This window comes from Narcine bancroftii, chromosome 3 (assembly GCF_036971445.1).
Source record: "Narcine bancroftii isolate sNarBan1 chromosome 3, sNarBan1.hap1, whole genome shotgun sequence".
Classification (NCBI taxonomy): domain Eukaryota; kingdom Metazoa; phylum Chordata; class Chondrichthyes; order Torpediniformes; family Narcinidae; genus Narcine; species Narcine bancroftii.
In genome coordinates, this window is record NC_091471.1 from 350,762,180 (window position 1) to 350,780,296 (window position 18,117).

Consider the following 18,117-nt stretch of genomic DNA (forward strand, 5'->3'; position numbering starts at 1 on the left):
TTATAAATTCTCTCATATTCTTGCCTTCTTCATCTTCCTTAAGGCCCACTATCTTTATATTATAATTTTCCATTATATCTATCTTCTGAGCTAACAGCTCTTGTGTCTCTAACTTTTTTATTAGATTCTTCTAATTTCTCTTTTAAGTCCTCTACTTCTATTTCTACGGCTGTTTCTCGTTCTTCCACCTTGTCCACTCTTTCCTATATCTGACATGACCATCTCTATTCTATTCATTTTTTCTTCTGCACTTTTAATTCTTTTTATTTCACTAAATTCTTGTAATTGCCATTTTTTTACTGATTCCATATATTCTTTAAAAAAAAATATATCCATTGTCTTGCCTTTCCCTTCTTCTTCCATTTCTCTATGTTCTTCTTCTTCTTCTTCCTCTGGGTTGGTCATCTGTTGTTTCCTTGTTTTCTTTTTACTCTCTTCTTTCTTGTTCTCTTTGTTTTCTGTGTTCTCTTCCTGTTGTTGTGTTGCAGCTGTCACTCTCAGCTGTGGAGATCGACTCCTCAGCTGTTCCCCCCTCCCGTCAGTGTTTTTTTTTTGATGCGCATCGCGCATGCGCGGTTGCGCACTTTTACTTGGCTCCGCGAGCCATTTTTGTAGTCCCGAGCTCTGGACTTCCACTGACCTGAGGGAGCGGGCTTCTCTCTCCGCAGCGGGCCTCCTCGGACAGGTAACGCCTTCACCTTCTTCTTCCGACGTTCTTTCTTCTTCTCTTCTTCCCGTTGCTTTCGACTTTTCTTTCTTCGCTGCCATTTTCTTCCCATTTTTACTTTTACTTTGTTTTAATTTTTATTCTTGTACCTTTGTGTTTTGTGTATTTTTTTTAAACTTTTCCGGAGAGGGCTGGAGTTCCCTGACCGGCCACTACTCCATCACGTGACTCCTCCTTTCAACTTTTTTTTTTTTTTTTTTTTTTTTTAATTTTTTTTATTTTTCACACCATAAATCACATTAGCCATGATATACACAATTTCTTTTTCACACATATACAGTGACTTTTTCTCCCCCCCCCCTTTCCTCCCAAACCACCCCCCCACCCCCCCTCTCATCCATTTTAGGTATACAATCTAGGTTGCATTAATCCAGTCAGACAATGTTGTCATTCAACAAAATTACACCAGAAATTCTACTGAGTCCATTCTTTTCTTTCCTTCTCCTTCCATCAACTTAGGTAATGTTTGTCCCCGGTAGGTTTTCGCTATTGTATTTAATGTAAGGCTCCTATACTTGTTCGAATATTTCAATATTATTTCTTAACCAATATGTTATTTTTTCTAATGGAATACATTTATTCATTTAAATTTGGTAGTTTATTCCTTTTAATTTGGTTATGTATTCCATTAATATTTAAAGACATATAGTTCAGCATAGCCCTTTTATATTTTGTTTATCTTCTCTTTCCGTTTTTCCATCATTACCTTTCCTCCTTTTCCATTTCTGTTTTCTTATTTTCAACTCTTTATAAGACAACATTCCTACAACATCCAACATTTTCCTTATTCTCCTATTTCTATCTTATTTATTCCCAATCTCCCATTCACCTCCTGAGTTGTCCTTTATCCCTTGTCGGACAACCACATCTCCCCTCTCCATTTGGATTTGCGAATCCACTCGCAAGCGTCAACTGATTTTGCAGTGACCGCTATTTCCCCCCACCCCGCCTCCCCCAGAAAAGATTTCACTTTTCATATGTCACAAAGGTCACTCTTTTAATTCCCTCCTTATTCTCTCTATTCCATTACCTTCCCTTATTAATTCTTGTCTATACTATCTATATTTTCCTCTAAGTACAGATACATTCACGTATGCTCCTTGTCTCTATTCACTCTTATACCTCTTTACCCGCATACATATCAATCGTGATCATTTTTACTCTCATTACCCGTCTTCATCCCTCAGTCTATTTTTGTCTTTACCCACATACATATCAATTGTGATCATCTTAACTCTCATTACCCGTCTTCCTCCCTCAGTCTATTTTTGTAATTGTTCTGCAAATTTTCGTGCTTCTTCTGGATCCGAGAATAGTCTGTTTTGTTGTCCTGGAATAAATATTTTCAATACCGCTGGATGCTTTAGTATGAATTTATACCCTTTCTTCCATAAAATCGCCTTTGCTGTATTGAACTCTTTTCTCTTCTTTAGGAGTTCAAAACTTATATCTGGATAAATGAAGATTTTTTGCCCTTTATACTCCAGTGGTTTGTTGCCCTCTCTTACTTTTTCCATTGTCTTCTCCAGTACCTTTTCTCTTGTAGTATATCTTAGGAATTTTACTAAAATAGATCTTGGTTTTTGTTGTGGTTGTGGTTTAGAGGCCAATACTCTATGTGCCCTTTCTATTTCCAATTCTTGCTGTAGTTCTGGACATCCTAGGGTCTTAGGGATCCACTCTTTTATAAACTCCCTCATATTCTTGCCTTCTTCATCTTCCTTAAGGCCCACTATCTTTATGTTATTTCTTCTGTTATGGTTTTCCATTGTATCTATTTTTTGAGCTAGTAGTTCTTGTGTCTCTTTAGTTTTTTTATTAGATTTCTCCAATTTCTTTTTTAAGTCTTCTACCTCCATTTCTGCTGCTACTGCCCGCTCTTCCATCTTGTCCATTTTCTTTCCCATTTCTGTTAAGGTCATCTCCATTTTATTTATTTTCTCTTCTGTGTTGTTTATTCTTTTTCTTAAATCCTTAAATTCCTGTGTTTGCCATTCTTTAAATGATTCCATGTATCCTCTAATAAGAGCAAGTATATCCTTTACCTTGCCTCTCTTTTCTTCTTCTATTTCACCATACTCTTCCTCTTCTTCTTCCTCTGGGTTGGCCATCTGTTGTTTCTTTGTTGCCCTTTCCTCCTCTTCTATCTTGTTTCTGTTGTCTTCTGTGGTCTCTTCTTGCTGCAGGTGTTCTGCAGCTGTCGTTGCCGGCTGTGGAGATCGACTCCCCAGCTGGTCCCCCCTCCCGTCGGTGTGTTTTTTTTCATTCGCATCGCGCATGCGCGAAACTTCGCGCATGCGCGGTTGCGCACTTTTGCTCGGCTCTGCGAGCCATTTTTGTAGTCCATTATTTACCGACCTGAGGGAGCGGGTTTCTCTCTCCGCAGCGGGCCTCTTCGGACAGGTAAGGCCTTCACCTTTTTCCTCCTTTGTCTTCTCTTCCTCTCTTCTTACCGTTGCTTTCGACTTTTCTTTTTTTGTCGCCATCTTCTTTCCACCTTTATACTCACTTTTCTGTAACTTTTATTTCTGTGCCTTTGTGTTTTCTCTCGTTTTTCCCGACTTTTCTGGAGAGGGCTGGAGTTCACCGTCCGGCCACTACTCCATCGCGTGACTCCTCCCTCCTTTCAACTTTTCAATGTGGGAATTGACAAGAGTCAGGAGGGAAGCCATCCAGATCATCAGGTTAAAATCTCAAAGGCTTTCTCTGACTCCATGCTTTTACTTTAAAATTTGGGAAAAGAAAAGATTCCTGCAATCTATTTAAAATTATTTTTAAAAGGAAATATAGAATGTCATATTATATTAAGCGTTAAATCAAACTCATCTGACAAATATTAAATTTTTAGCATTCAGTAACTATTTCAATAAAAATGCATTTTCTCACCTCTTTGCCTTCCTTAAATAATTTATTCGCCTCATGCACTGCGGCAGCAGCCTGTGCACTTTTCAGCTGATTCAACTTGCTGTCAGGATTCCGTAACCTTGTGACCATTCTGGTTGGGAAAGATGATCCCTTACCAGTTTCAGAAGAATCACCATTTTCACCATTTGTTTTATCACTCCCAAGTTCTGAAGATTCTACAAAAAATGTTTAGATTTCAGATTTATTGTCAGAGTACATACATGATATCACACACAACCCTGAGATTCTTTTTCTATGGGCCAGGTAGAATTATCACTTATTGGTAGTTCAAAAATAAAACTACACAACATACACATGTAAACAAATAAACAAATGTAAACAACTGTGCAAAACAGAGAGGAGAAAAAAAGTGCAAAACTAAGAGTCCTTAAACTAGTCCCTGATTGAGTTTGTCGTTGAGGAGTCTGATTATGGAAGAATAGCAGCTGATCCTGAAGCTGGTGGTGCGAGTCTTGTGGCACCTATACTTCTTTCCTGATGGCAATAGCGAGAACAGAGTATGTGCTGGGTGGTGTGGATCCTTGATTGCTGCTACTCTCCAATGGCAGCATTCCCGGTGGATGTTCTTGATGGTGCAAAGGGGTTTGTCTGTGATGTCATGGTCTGTGTCCACTACCTTTTGCAGGGATTTACGTGCAGGGACATTGATGTCCTCACACCAGAACATGATGCCGCCAGTCAGCACACTTTCTAACACATTTGTAGAAATTTGTCATGGTTTCTAGTCATAGCAAACCACCTCAAACTCCTGAGGAAATAGAGGTGCTGACGTACTTTCTTCACAATGCCATTAGTGTGTTGACTCCAGGAAAGATTCTCCAAGATAGTGACTTAAATTTGCTCTTCCTCTCTACTTCTGATCCCCAGTGATTACTGGATCATACACATCTAGTTGTTGACTTCAGGAAGGGAAAACCAGCTTCTTGTTTTTGGTGACGTTGTTTATTGTTAGTGCATCATTTGACGAAGTTTACAATCTCCTTCCTATATGCTGCCTCTTTTTATTCAACCCACTACCATGGCATCATCGGTGAATTTGTAGATGGTGGTGTTGTGTTCAATTCAGAGATGTTAGTGGATGTGCACAGAACAGTGCTAAATACACCATCATTTACCACTCATCAGTAGCAGCCAGGTCAGTTGTTTGATACACTTTCAGAGTTCAATCAAAAGAAATTTTCGACAGAAATTTTCTTCAACCTTTTGTCGCCTCTTAATGACTCAAGAGTAGCAGTTCCCAACCAGTGGCCAGAAAGACTTCCCAACCCACTGAGGTCCCAGCATTCAGTTACAGCTCCCATGTTCTTGCAATGGAGGGAGTGCAGAGGCGATTCACCAGGCTGACACCTGGAATGGCAGGAATGACTTATGAGGAAAGATTGCGCAAATTGGGATTGTACTCCCTTGAGTTTAGAAGATTGAGAGGGGATCTCATAGAGACATATAAAATATATATAATATATTTAAGAGGGAATTAGATCTATTTCTTCAGTATAAGGGTATTAAAGATTACAGAGAGAAGGCGGGGATGGGGTACTGAACTTTAAGATCAGCCATGATCTCGTTGAATGGCGGAGCAGGCTCGAAGGGTCGAATGACCTACTCCTGCTCCTATCTTCTATGTTTCTATCAGACCTCCACATAAGACAGATTCAGAATGATTCGGAAGTGTGTACTTCTGTCTTCTTACTGCTTATTGTTATTCACTTCAGTCAAGATTCAAGAGGCTTGTTTTTAAGGTCAGACACATGATAACATTTCTCCTCTAAAATGGGATAAAAATTATTTTTACAAAAATTTTCATCGAAGACTTACCCTGGACGTGATTGCTTGACTGGATGACATGTTACAATTGTATATTTGCAATTTCTTTTTTGCTCTTTAAAATTGTTAAATAAAATACTTTAAATTAGATAAAGATATACTTCTTACAGAGCTGCCTTTAACTTTGCTCAGTCATTGGCACGTTTGGCCGCAAGCCAGGTGGACCTTAGACCAAGCAAGGTTGCAAACTACTGACTTAGAGTGTATGGAATTTTGGTCAACAATAAAGGTAGAATTAAAATTTACCACTGGAGTAGGTTTCCTTGAATTATAGTGATCAATGGACTGGTGAAGAGTGCTGGATTTGTTTTTGATCTTCTATCAATTCACTACACATCAAATTCAGTCTTCATAAACAGACTTTAAATATCGAGATGCCATTTTGCTTTAAAAACATTTGTTTACTTGAAAGCTTCGACTTGAATCACCAGTCACCCTTGAGAAAATTTTACAATTTGGCTTATTTCAAATGGTCAATAGTCAAAATAATTTTATATGTTAATCATAACATTCAACACTGATGTGAAAAATACAAAGAAAAATAGTACAAATAGAGTTGAAAAAAATCAAAGATGATTCACATTGCTTCTTAAAACTGAAGGGAATACAAATTCAAAAAAATCTCTACATTACATGCTGTTATTGTTCATATCGTCAAACAGGTATAGTAATTCCAAAATAAGGAAATCTCTTTTATTTCTTTGTAAGGAACAATTACTCTTTAAATACAATATGAATCACATGGTTTTAAAAGTAGGATAACAGCTATATTTGTACAGCAGAAATATTAAAATAATGCTTTCAAATAAGAACTAGTTCTAAATTTGGAATTTTAGCATCAAGTAACTTGTTCAAGAAATTACATCAACCTCCAATACCAGGATCTTTTTGAAAATATTTCAAATCTTAGCAAAGTGAAATGCAAAATACCATTGAAAATTGAAATCAACCCAAAGAAAATTCAATACTCTTTTCCCTTTCAAATCAGGTCAAAAACAAAGCAAGATTGCTTAGATTTTATTCCCATATACATGTGGATCAGAAAGGTGTTTCTTTTAAAAACCTGGCAGAGAAAACAAGAATGAGAAATAATTTTAGAAAATGTTTAAAGCAAGGGGTTAAATTATCTCTCATATTTCCCTCATTTTATTGATATTGCTTAAGCTGTTTAATTACTTGCTTCCTGTATGTCTCAGCTTAATAGCATTTGTTTAAACAGATACAAGGTAGTTAGGAGAACAAGCTATGAGGTGTCTAAGTGAAGGGAATCTTTTTATGAAATACTTCAAACAGTGGAGTGTCAGTACATAAAGGCACTTGTTCAAAGAGGAAGGGATGCAGGTCTGTGGTTAAAATTCCCAGAATATGAAGAAGACGAAAGAGAGGAGTAAACTGAGTAAGGGAAGGAGCAAGCAAAACAGGCACTTTAAAAAAAAAAAAATGAATTATTTATGGTGATGCAATACTTTACATTTCTGTCAAGCTCAACTTATTAGCACTTTCTCTGTTCTTTTAAGGAAGATGACTGCATATTAGATCATACCAAAAGTGGAGTTTAATAGGCGATGAGCATCTGCTAACAACATTCCCATCCCTGAACACGTGGAGATACATGCCTCTTAGTTAGAGCAATAATCAGTAGAATGGCATCATGCCTTATGTGCCATGCCACACTGTACTTTTGTTCACCCATAAATACATTCCACTACCTTTGGAGAGTTGATTTTACTGTTACCCATTTTCTACATCTGGTAACTTGCAATATTAATTGGGCAGATAGAAATGAAAAGGATCCAATTATTTAATAAGGAAACTAACCACAGCTTTTTAAAATGCTGCTTTGTCCCCTTTTGAAATAGAAATGGCAAATAAAAACATGATCCTCATTGGTGTAGAAGCAACATCAATGTTTTCACAATACCCTTACCCTTATAAAAAGCTATTTTTTAAAGGAAATAACATTTACCTGGTTCTTCCTGTCCATTGCCTGAAGAGTAATAGGACCCTTCCATATTCTCCAAATCCTCAGATATCTTGTAACTGGCCTCTTGAGTGGATGCCTCAATGGACAAATCCATATTGCTGTTGCCATCATCAGTAGAGAGCAAAAGTGGAAGAGTTTTCAGAGCAGTGATGGTAGTGTCAGTCGAGTTTTCGCCACTATCTTCTAATTGGGTGGAAAAATAAAATTAATGCCTTTGACATCATATTTCTAGAAAGAATTGTCTTGAAACTATTTCGATGCCTTAATCAGTCACCAATTGCAGGGTTTTGAGCATTTCTGAAAGGATCTTGAAAAGGAATAGATTAAACTTATTTTGCACATTCTCATCAGAAATTCTAATGCGAAAATACAGGATTCAACTGCTTGAACACAATTGCTTTACCATTTGAATGCTTATTCGTACCAAAGAAAAATTTAACATGACTTATTTCTTCAATCCATTATTACAAGGACCTACAAAGATCAGGAACCAAACAGATCTTTCCAATTACAAAACTACTGAATCAAGGAGGAAAATGGTCATTTTGTGATTGAAAGAAATTAATTCTGAAATGCATGAACAGAGAAATCATTTAACTAGAAAAACAGACAAAAGGAGCATGAGACACAGATGTCATGCAGCAAATTTTAAAATATTGTGTGTAGCTGGTGACAGTAACTTGATGTGGAGACAGGTTGAGCAATAAAATTTTATTTTAATGAGCAACTAACTTTAAATATTCTCAGAGTTTTGTCAACATCTAAAACGAGCATGAAAAGTCAAGGCAGGCAAGTGGATTTGAGCTAGAAGTTATTCTTTAAATTGAAAAGTAGGCTCACAGGGTCATTTTGATCAACTCTTCCAATTTGTATCATTAATTATGTTTTCTGAAAAAATCTTCAACTTTTGCAACCTCAAAACACGAGTAATAAAGTTTTCAAAACCAATAAATTTTAATTGAGATTTGCAAACCAGTGATATTAATTCCACAATACATTGTTGAATAGTTGAAAGTACTGGTATTTGGTGGAGAGAAATATCTTGATATAATGACTAATTCAGAATTTAGTGACAAAATCATAGTGGTGAACCCTTTCTTGAATTGCTGCATTACTTCTGGCAAATGCACATCTACAAATAATGCTAAATTCTAGGATTTAATATCAGGAATGATGAAGGAATAGCAATATATTCTGTTGAAGTATTATGCATCAGGTGGCACTTCCTTTCACCTGTGCTCATTGCCTTTCATTGCAGGTTTGCAAGATGCTGAAAGAAGGCAAGCAATGGCAATGCTGCCATATTACACTAGTGATTTAAAAATTAATATTTAGATGACCGAAGGGGTACAAATCAAGAGTGTTGTTTAATCTTGCAAGCTGCAGATCTTTTTTTGTTTAGTTGGAGCTAATCTCATCCAGCAAGTGTAGAGTACAGAACCACTGTACTAATTCAGATGTTAGTGACAACATGGGAGTGGTGAACCCTTTCTTGGAACTTGAAAATAGCAAAATTATTTGGGAGAAAGTTGAGGTATCAGGCATTTCTCCTGCAGCCCCAATATTTGTGTGGCTTGTCCATCTGAGTTTAAGCCAATGGTAATCTCTAAAACAGCCATTCTCAACTTTATTTTGGCTATGGTCCCCTTCAGATTCAGATACATGGCATCACATACAACCTTGAGATACTTTTTTTTTAAATTGGCAAGGCAGAATTACCACACATTGGCAGTGAACAAAACTGTACACAGTGCACACATGTAAACAAATAAAGAAATGTAAACAAACTGACTGTGCAATACAGAAGAAGAAAAAATCCGTGCAAAAGTAGAGTCCTTAAATGAATCCCTGAATGAGTTTGTTGTTGAGGAGTCTGATGGTGCAGGGGTACCAGTTGTTCCTGAACCTAGTGGTGCAAGTTTTGTGGCACCTATACTTTTTTTTCCTGGTGTTAGCAGCAAGAACCGAATGTGTGCTGGGTGGTGTGGATCCCTGACATTTGCTGGTGTTCTCTGATGTCAATGTTCCTTGTTGATGTTCTTGATGGTGGGGAGAGTATTGCCTGTGATGTCGAAGTACACTGCTCAAAGTTTATGTGCCCCCTTCCCTAATAAGCAGTCAAGTTCTTCTGTATTTCTCTCCTACTGACTACATATAAACAAAAAAATGTTTCAGTTCATGGGCCTCCCTTAAATGTCCCGTGGTCCCCTGGTGTGGGGGTGGGGAAATGGCCACGACTCCCATTGAGAATGACTTCTCTAGATTGTTTTTTTTTAAATAATCTCAAAATTTTCTTAAATCCCATTTGTATTTTGCAAGAGACAATGGACAGAGAGTCGACAACTAAAATGTTTACCATTGACACTACTCTGTTCATTCCATAACGTAGCTGTTGACAAACTGAGCATCCTTTCCTTTAATAATAATGATAATCTAAACTACTGATTCCAAAAGTGGGCAGTGGAAAGATCCAAGGAGGCAGTGAAGAAAAAGGGGACAGTGAGGAAAGAGGGGAACCTTCAGTCTTCTTCTTATTTAGTTTGCTGCAAAGTTTAATGAAGAAGCCAGTGCAGTAATTTTCTGGCCAGACTCAGGATGGCAGTAGTGAGAAAAATAAATGGTGTCAAGGCATTCTCACAAGAGCTGGTCTCAGTCGTTGCCATGTTGTACTGGCATCACTACCCCCGCCCCAACGACCACCATCTTCCCACCCCACTCAGCACCACCACCATCTTCCCACTCCACACATCTACTAACCCCCCCCTTCCCCACTCAGCGCCGCCAGTAACCCCCACTGCGCCGTTGTATGGGGGTGGGTGGGGGCACTTGGGATGTGGCCTGGAGGCGGCAGACCGATAAAGTTTGGGAACCACTAATCTAAACATTGCTTTGCATTAATTTATCATTTTAATTCAAATTTTTTTTATAAAGGTAAATTAATAATGTCCAGGAAATTCATATTCTCATTAGCTACAAATTATAAATTGAGCATCCTCAAATATACATACACCCTAAATGTTATTAAGAATTGGATGGGTTATTTGTTTGCTATAAACAGATACAGGTGACCTCCACATTGCAGGGGTGGTTGAATGAATAGAAAATGGCCACTACATATTTTTCTATTTTTCATAATGCACGTTATCAAAAAATGAGATAGAAAAAAATTATTTTCCCCACACAAGTTCCACAAGAGAGAATTTTACTCTACCTCTCAAAATTTTAAGTAGTGATTTGTGAACTCTGCAAGGACAAATTTTCATTACACCTCAACAGCTACAACATGGGAGTCACATGTACTGGAAAAAGACATAATGTGCGCAATGTTCATCTCAATGTCAAGTAATTTTTTCATGTTACAGAATTGGCATGTGAATTGTACACCTGTAATCCCAAGCTTTTTTTTCCTTGATGGTAAATTCTTTTATTATTCTGCATTTACATTAGCAGAAATTACATTCATGTATGAACTCAAGTATTTAAATTAATCAACTTTTGAGCAAATTTCTCCTCACTCTCAAATCATTTTCCACATGTTGTGGCTTCAATATATGTGAAAAAATAAGGCTGGCTATCATCCAATTGCCTCCTTGAGTTTAATCCTCAAGTTGTGTCGACGTCTACTAGGTTAAACAAGACAGATTGTACGAGGATGGAAAAAGAAACCAACTTTGATGAGGTTGCTGAGCTTGTTGAGGAAACAGTAAAATAGATGAATGCAGGAACAATATTGTTCAGAAGTATACAAAATGAACACTTAAAAGCTATGATCGGAATACAACTCAATCACAAGAGACAACAAAAGCCAGAAAATAGCTTTTTTAAAAATTCAACTCCAAAACATTAAAGGATGCCATGAATTGGCTTTTGGTTCATTTTGTTGAAGCCACATGGTGGAAAACACAAAAGTCTGCAACATAAAGAATGAATGATTTCAAAGATGAAGGGTAGTTTGGGTGCTTCGAATGCATCTAATTGAATTACCTCACCCCCACCCTTCTCAAAGGGTTTAAGTAACCTCATGTACCTGTTCTGTCCAAAGGGAGTTGTACTGATTCGACTGCCAATTTCTTCTCCTCTGTTAGCTTCTCAGCTTCAGGATTTGCCAGCTCATTCTCTCCAGTGTCCTTCGATGGGGAAGCCTTATTTTCCTCTGCACAAGGATTTTGGCTGTTGCCATCATTCTTCAATTTCTCTGAACTTCCCGAGCTATGGTTATCTCCACTAGATGTGGGGTCTACAGTGAAACGTAGAACATGAGCACTAACTTTTGAATATATCCCTCTCTGTAACTATTAGGATATTTGAATTCTCACATTTTGAGATGAAATTTAGAAAGACTTGTTTCATATTCTATAATTTTGATGTATTAACAATAAACATTAGTTGAACAAGCAGGGAGCTTTCATGGATTTTTTTTAAATCTCAAGAGGCCAAGGCATTTTTTAAAATTCAGTAAACATAAAAATGCTCCTCAGAGTACAATAGCTTCCAAAATGAGTAGCTTTTAATTCTGACCAACACTTGCAATATTTCACAACTTCACACCCAACTGTTGTTCCATTCAAATACGAGCAATCTACAATTGTTTGAATTTCACGGACTTCAAAGAGTGCTCCAGAGCATGCAATATCACCTGTCTCATTAAGGCTCTTCAAAACAGATTAAAAGTCATTCCTTCCTGCTGTTACATTGAAAACAACCACTAAGTTTCTTTTACTATCAGTTTTAAATACACCAGCAAGATTAGTAGAAATATATTTTAAATGTGAAACAATGAGTGGAAGGACAAAAATCAATGAACTGAATCGATGCACTTCCTCTTTACAGGTTTAGGTTGTGCAAATACACTCACACCTTCAAAACCTCTGACAATATTGTTTTTACATTATTTCAAGCACAATCTCCTCAAAGTACCTTCAATCAGATTGGATATGTCAGTTTTAAGACATAACATGCTCTCTGCACAGCTGTTCAATAAAAGTGATTCACCGGTAAAGAAAGCTTTCTACTCTCTATCAATTGGCAGTATTATTAAAATATCAAATTCAATTTCAAGTTCAAACACACCACTGGAATTTGAACTACTGTATATATCTGGAACATTGCATGTGTTTTCACCATTTCAAATAATCTTCAATTTGAAACAGACAAGATGAAAACTTGAGTAGATTTTTGTTTAATGACGAGGGAGTTTTGTTCCACTGGTTTGTTGGTAATACAGAACTAAAGCAGGAGCTCCAAAGAAAGGATATCAACTTTAAATATTAACTCCTCTCTCCACACGTTGCCTGACCTGTCAAGCACATTCCACTTTTATTTTCATATAATGGCTTTCATGTCTGGTTTCAACTATTAAAGACTCTGAGAAAAAATTGATTTTTCAAGCTTTTCAAATTTACAGGCGAATCAATTTTCTTTTAAACTTGTAGCACCTCTAGCTGAGAGTGTGACGTTTTAGGGGTAAACGAGTTACCTTCTGAGCCTTTTTCCTGAACATTTTCTTCAGTCTCTGTCCTACTCTTGTCCTTCTCTTCAGTTTGCTCTTCTGATGCTTCATTGCTTTTCTGAATCTCCATCTGGGCATTATCCCCACTCTCTCTCCTGGCTTTCTCTGCTGCTTTTCGCTCAACTTCCTCCAACTCAGCTTCTTCTTTTGCTTTCTGTCGCTCCAAAATTTCCTCTGAGGAAAAGAATGGAGATTCCTTTTAGTACTAGCTGTGCTATTTAAATTTGTGTAAAAAAAAAGGAAAAAGTGCACTTTAAGCAACTATGTGAAGTATTAAAAATCCTTCTTTGATGCAAGTTGACAATAGTTCAACGAGCTGGTACCAGTATAAAAATCAGTGTCCTCCTATTCTCATGCCAACAAAATATTGAGAGCTTTCGAAAATACCAGTTTGAGTGCAGGATTTGGGGAGGAGTGGGTGGAGAGATTGGGCGAAGAACAGTTAAACACAGGAATTCTGTTTCTTTTTAAAAAGTTGACACTATCTCAACTCTTCAAGAAGCAGAGAATAAATCTTTAAATATGGCTTACATCACAAATTAGTTTGACGATTCAACTTCTTTTCAGAAGAAGCATACTTATGTTATTTGTGGGATTAATAAATAATGACCCAATGGAAAAGCACAAGCAATATATGAAGTCCACCTGGTGCAGATTAAATAAGTTTTAGAAACAATCAGACTAAGTAGAACAGCATTTGCCAACACCAAGTCCTGGAGACTATCAGAAGTTTAGAAATATTTGCCCTCTCTGGCAAGATGGTCTCTTATTTTAGAACCAGGTCTAGTATTTTACTGTATTTCTAAACATTCATACATACGAGAGAGAAAAATGCAAGGAAATAATAAACATGAAAGATATGATGTACATACCCACAGAGGCTATGTTCAAAGACCCCCTAGTGGATGCATGAAACCCTATACAAGGTATACGCCATTTAACATCCATGATATGTTCTGTGAAATTGGGCATATCTGATGTGGACTTTGTGCAAACACCATATTATATACTTAGCAAAGCTATACGCAATAATTTGTAAGTAGGGATCAGCGTGGGGGACTAACACGGTGCTGTGCGGAGAGAGCGGAGAAGTAGGATCAGTGTGGGGACCAACACGGGGCAGTGGGGACAGAGCAAGGCAGTGGGATCAGTGTGGGGACTGATACAGGGCTGTGGGGAGCGCACAAGGCAGTGGGATTAATTAATAGAGGGCTGTCAGAAGAGAGTGGGGCAGTCAGATCAGTTTCAGTCCATGGTTGACTGCAGGTAACTGTGGAAAGCGAAACCACGGATAAGGGGGGATTGAAGCATCCAACTAAGACTGAAAATCTCGTGATACAGTGCAATAGTAACAACCTGAGTCTCAATGTGGGCAAGATGAGGGAGATAATCATGGACTTCAGGAACAACTTTGTAGTAGAGAGAGTGGAAACCACCATTCCTTGGAGTCCACAAACTAGTTACGCATCATGGACACACAACATCCCCTAACTTGACAGGAAGGCGCAACAGCAACTACACTTCCTGAAAGGACTGAAACGGGCAAGCTACCAGCCACCATTATGTCAACCTTCTATAGGAGCTCTATTGATAGCGCCTTGGCTGGTTGCATCACAGTGTGGCAGAGAAGATCACTGGAGTCTCCCTCCCCCACAATCTCATGATTTACCAGGATCATTGTCTGAAGATGACAAACAAAATCATTGAGGACCCCTTCCATCCTGCACACAGCATCTTTCAGTTGCTCCTGTCGGGAAAAAGATACAGGAGCATCAGAGCCAGCACCACCAGGCGAATGAACAGCTTCTTCCCACGGGTAATGAGAATGGTGAACGTCCAAAGGAACTGCTCACACTAACCATCTGAGACTCTCATAAGTACAAAATATATTTTTTATTCAGGTGAAATACTTGTCCTGCATATGTACTGTTTGTCTGTATGTGTGTTGTTTCTGGTTGTTTTCACATTTTGCACAGAGGAATGGAGAACACTGTTTCGTAAGGTTGTACTTGTAGAATCAAGTGACAATAAACTTGACTTGAGTTGAAGACACACACATTGAGAAACAAAATGTTAGATAGATCACAATTCTTACATAATTTTAGGGAAAAAAGATAAACATATACACCAAAATATACAAATTGGCCATGTATCTATCTCAATAGTTAACCAAACCCATGGTCAACCAAGTTGACTGTACCTACTTGTGAAGTGTTGCCCCTATCACCTGCTGCCAAAATTCACATCAGTTAAACTGGTGACCGTCTATATACCACCTCAGTGAAGCCAGCATGAGACAAATTATTCACCTTCATTGGAACTATATTCACAATGTCCAGGAACTTCAATCAAACCAAGAGCATTTTACCTAGTTCCATCAGCATATTTCTTGCCTTATCAGAAGCCCCAATGTCCCTTAACACTGTTACACAAGTATAAAAAATGCCCATCATCCCACCCTGCCCTTCAACAAGTCAGATCATCAGGCCATGTTTCTACTGCAAACAAACAGAAAAACAGAAGCCATGGGTGGGGAAGCTGCTTTAAGTCAGTAGATAAGCCATAATCAAGATCTTAGCGATCAACCATGTTGAATATACCACCATTATCAACTTCATTGTGAAAAGTGTGTGGAAGACTCCATGACAAAGAGGTCAATACCATCATTCCCCAATCGGATACCATGAATAAAATATCAAGTCAACTGACTACTAAAGTCCAGATTAAAGGTATTCAAGTCAGGAGACTGGCCATCAGGGCAGGGGCACCGGGGCTGCTCTTTGTGGCTCAAAGCTATTGTGGGAAAAACAAAGCAGTTCCACCTGCGTAGGGGATTATGGGTAGGGAAGAACGCCATTGCTAAGCCGCATAATTATGACAGGTGCTGCTGTGGCACCAGTCGCCCTGCCTCCATCAGATCTGGAGGATCTACAAGGTGCCTCTGGATATGAATAGGCCCTTTCAGGTGGACCAGTTAACATTGCAGTAGCCTTTTATGGCTGCCACATGAAGGGTGCGTTTGCAGTTTTAAATCCGCTCCTGTCGCCGGCCTCAAGGTGTCTGCAGACTTTTGTGTTTTACTGCTAAACTTGCAGTTTCCTTTTCATGACTGGTGTACAAGAACACCCAAGTCCCTTTGTAAATGAACACTTCACAATTTAACATTATTCAACAGAGCTATTTCTGTTTTACCTACCAAAATGGATAACCTCACATTATCGACTCAGTTCTACAACAAAGATATGGGCTCTTCTGCCCGACTGTTCATGCCATATTCTTTTGTTCCATTTGCAGCCGTTCCATTCACCCACCATCTTCTATTTGAAGAAGGAGCCCTTCAGGTTCCTTTTAAATTTTTCCCCTGTTACAGAATATGTTAAAATAGTTATGGGTAAAATATATCTTTAAAAGAGATAAGGCCATTTCAGTTCGGGCTTCCGCCTGGAGACTGGCAAGAGGGCGGATTGCAAATCTGGAACTTACCATTCAGACTGCATCCCAAAAAGGCTGCTCCAGCATCCCATTCAAAGGAGAGGCACCTCGTAGCGCCCTCCAGATCCCCATGGAGGTGGGCCGACTGGTGCTGTAGTGCCATCCATCATCAATACGCAGCACAGCAATGGCCCTGTCTTCCCTACCCATAATCCCCCACGCAGCTGAAACCACTCTAAAGGTACCCAGAACTGTTACAGCTGCATGGGGGATTATGGGTAGGGAAGACGGCCATTGCTCTGTCGCGTTTTGAGCAGCAGAGAGCAGCCCCGAAGGCTGAAGCAGCCGGTGTGGCTGTCCCAGACCACACCAGCCACCTCGCTGGTCCCCGCTGACAGCTCACGTTGTCCCAAGGACCCCCGGTCACTCCTGACTTGGAGGGAGAGGGGTGGTGGGAGATGGGTCGCGGGCTGATGGCATCATTAACCCGGCCCCAAACAGCCACCTAGCGCACCTGCCAATTCAGATTGATTGGAAGAGGGCTGCGCTGTGGAGATTATCTCTCTCTCGGAGAGGGGTTGGATTATGCGGCTCGGAGATTGCCTCTGCACATTCAGAGAGGTAGGTCATTATGCGCTTTGGCAAAGTTTCTCCACCTTTACATCCTGACTTTTGGGCTATATGAAAAGGCCTATAGATTGTGGGGGTTTAGTGTAGGTTATACTTCACAAACAGAGTAACACTTCACAAAAGACATCTCATTTAAAACGTAAGAGCTTTAGGGTTAGGGTTAGCCTTGACGTTGAGGCTCTGATTGACTTTGCAGAAGCAATGAAGAATGCTGATCTATTGTATATGGGCAATAAAGCCCAGGCTCAGCGATACTGATAAGATGTTTTGACTATTGGGTTTGGAGCCCTGGAAGAGGTCATGTGGTTTTTACAAGCAGAGAGAGAATAAACAAACAAACAGGTGATTTCTCTTTTGGGGATGGATGGAGAGAGGGAGAGGGAAAGAAAGATTCTCTTGAAAGAAGGGAAACAAGAGGAACTCTGTGGTGACCTGGAAGAAGTTATCATTTGGAAAACCCATGATGGGGCAAGTTTCTTCAGTAAGACACTGAAGGGACTGACTGGAGGAAATCAGTTTGGGTGTGTCCAATGAGCAACAAATATCTCTCTGAAACCAACAAGAACCTTCCTGAGCGGTAATCATTTACCTTTAAGCACCAGAGCTTGGTGAAGATTCATTAATGTTAAATCCTGTGCACAGTATGAGAATTGCCTGATTCCCCGGTGAACTTGAAGTGAAAAGTGAATGATTGGACAGTGAAACAGAGAACTTTCCTGAACACATTACATACACGTAGGCTTAAAATTAGAATAGGGTCATTAGGTCAAGTTAATCGTAATGAGTTAAAGCTTGAGCCTGTTATGTTCAAAGAAAATTAAAAGCAACTTTTGTTTAAGTAACCATTTGTCTTGGTGAATTTCTATTGCTGTTGGGTTTTGGAGTCCTCTGGGTTCATAACACCCCTCTCATTTTGAGTCTATACTCTTTTAGATTTATCTACTCTACAGAAAAAGCTATAACTATTTACATTATCTATTGCCCTCACGATCTTATAACTTTTTTAAAGGACCCCTTCGCTTCCTACACTCCAGGGAACCTTTCTGAATCCTTTCCAGTTTAATTACTGGGATATGTCTCTTTTAG

At 38.9% G+C, this 18,117-nt stretch overlaps 1 protein-coding gene across 1 annotated transcript in view; it reads right to left on the minus strand.

Annotated features, from left to right (window-relative positions):
• Nucleotides 1–18,117, minus strand: part of bptf (bromodomain PHD finger transcription factor) — a 163,588-nt gene that overhangs the window by 78,358 nt on the left and 67,113 nt on the right. Inside the window, exons 4-7 of the mRNA XM_069929749.1 lie at nucleotides 12,937–13,143; nucleotides 11,488–11,697; nucleotides 7,443–7,643; nucleotides 3,614–3,807 (exon numbers count right to left, since the gene is read on the minus strand). Of these exons, the coding sequence (XP_069785850.1) occupies nucleotides 3,614–3,807; nucleotides 7,443–7,643; nucleotides 11,488–11,697; nucleotides 12,937–13,143 (812 nt within the window). The remainder of the gene's footprint in view (nucleotides 1–3,613; nucleotides 3,808–7,442; nucleotides 7,644–11,487; nucleotides 11,698–12,936; nucleotides 13,144–18,117) is intronic.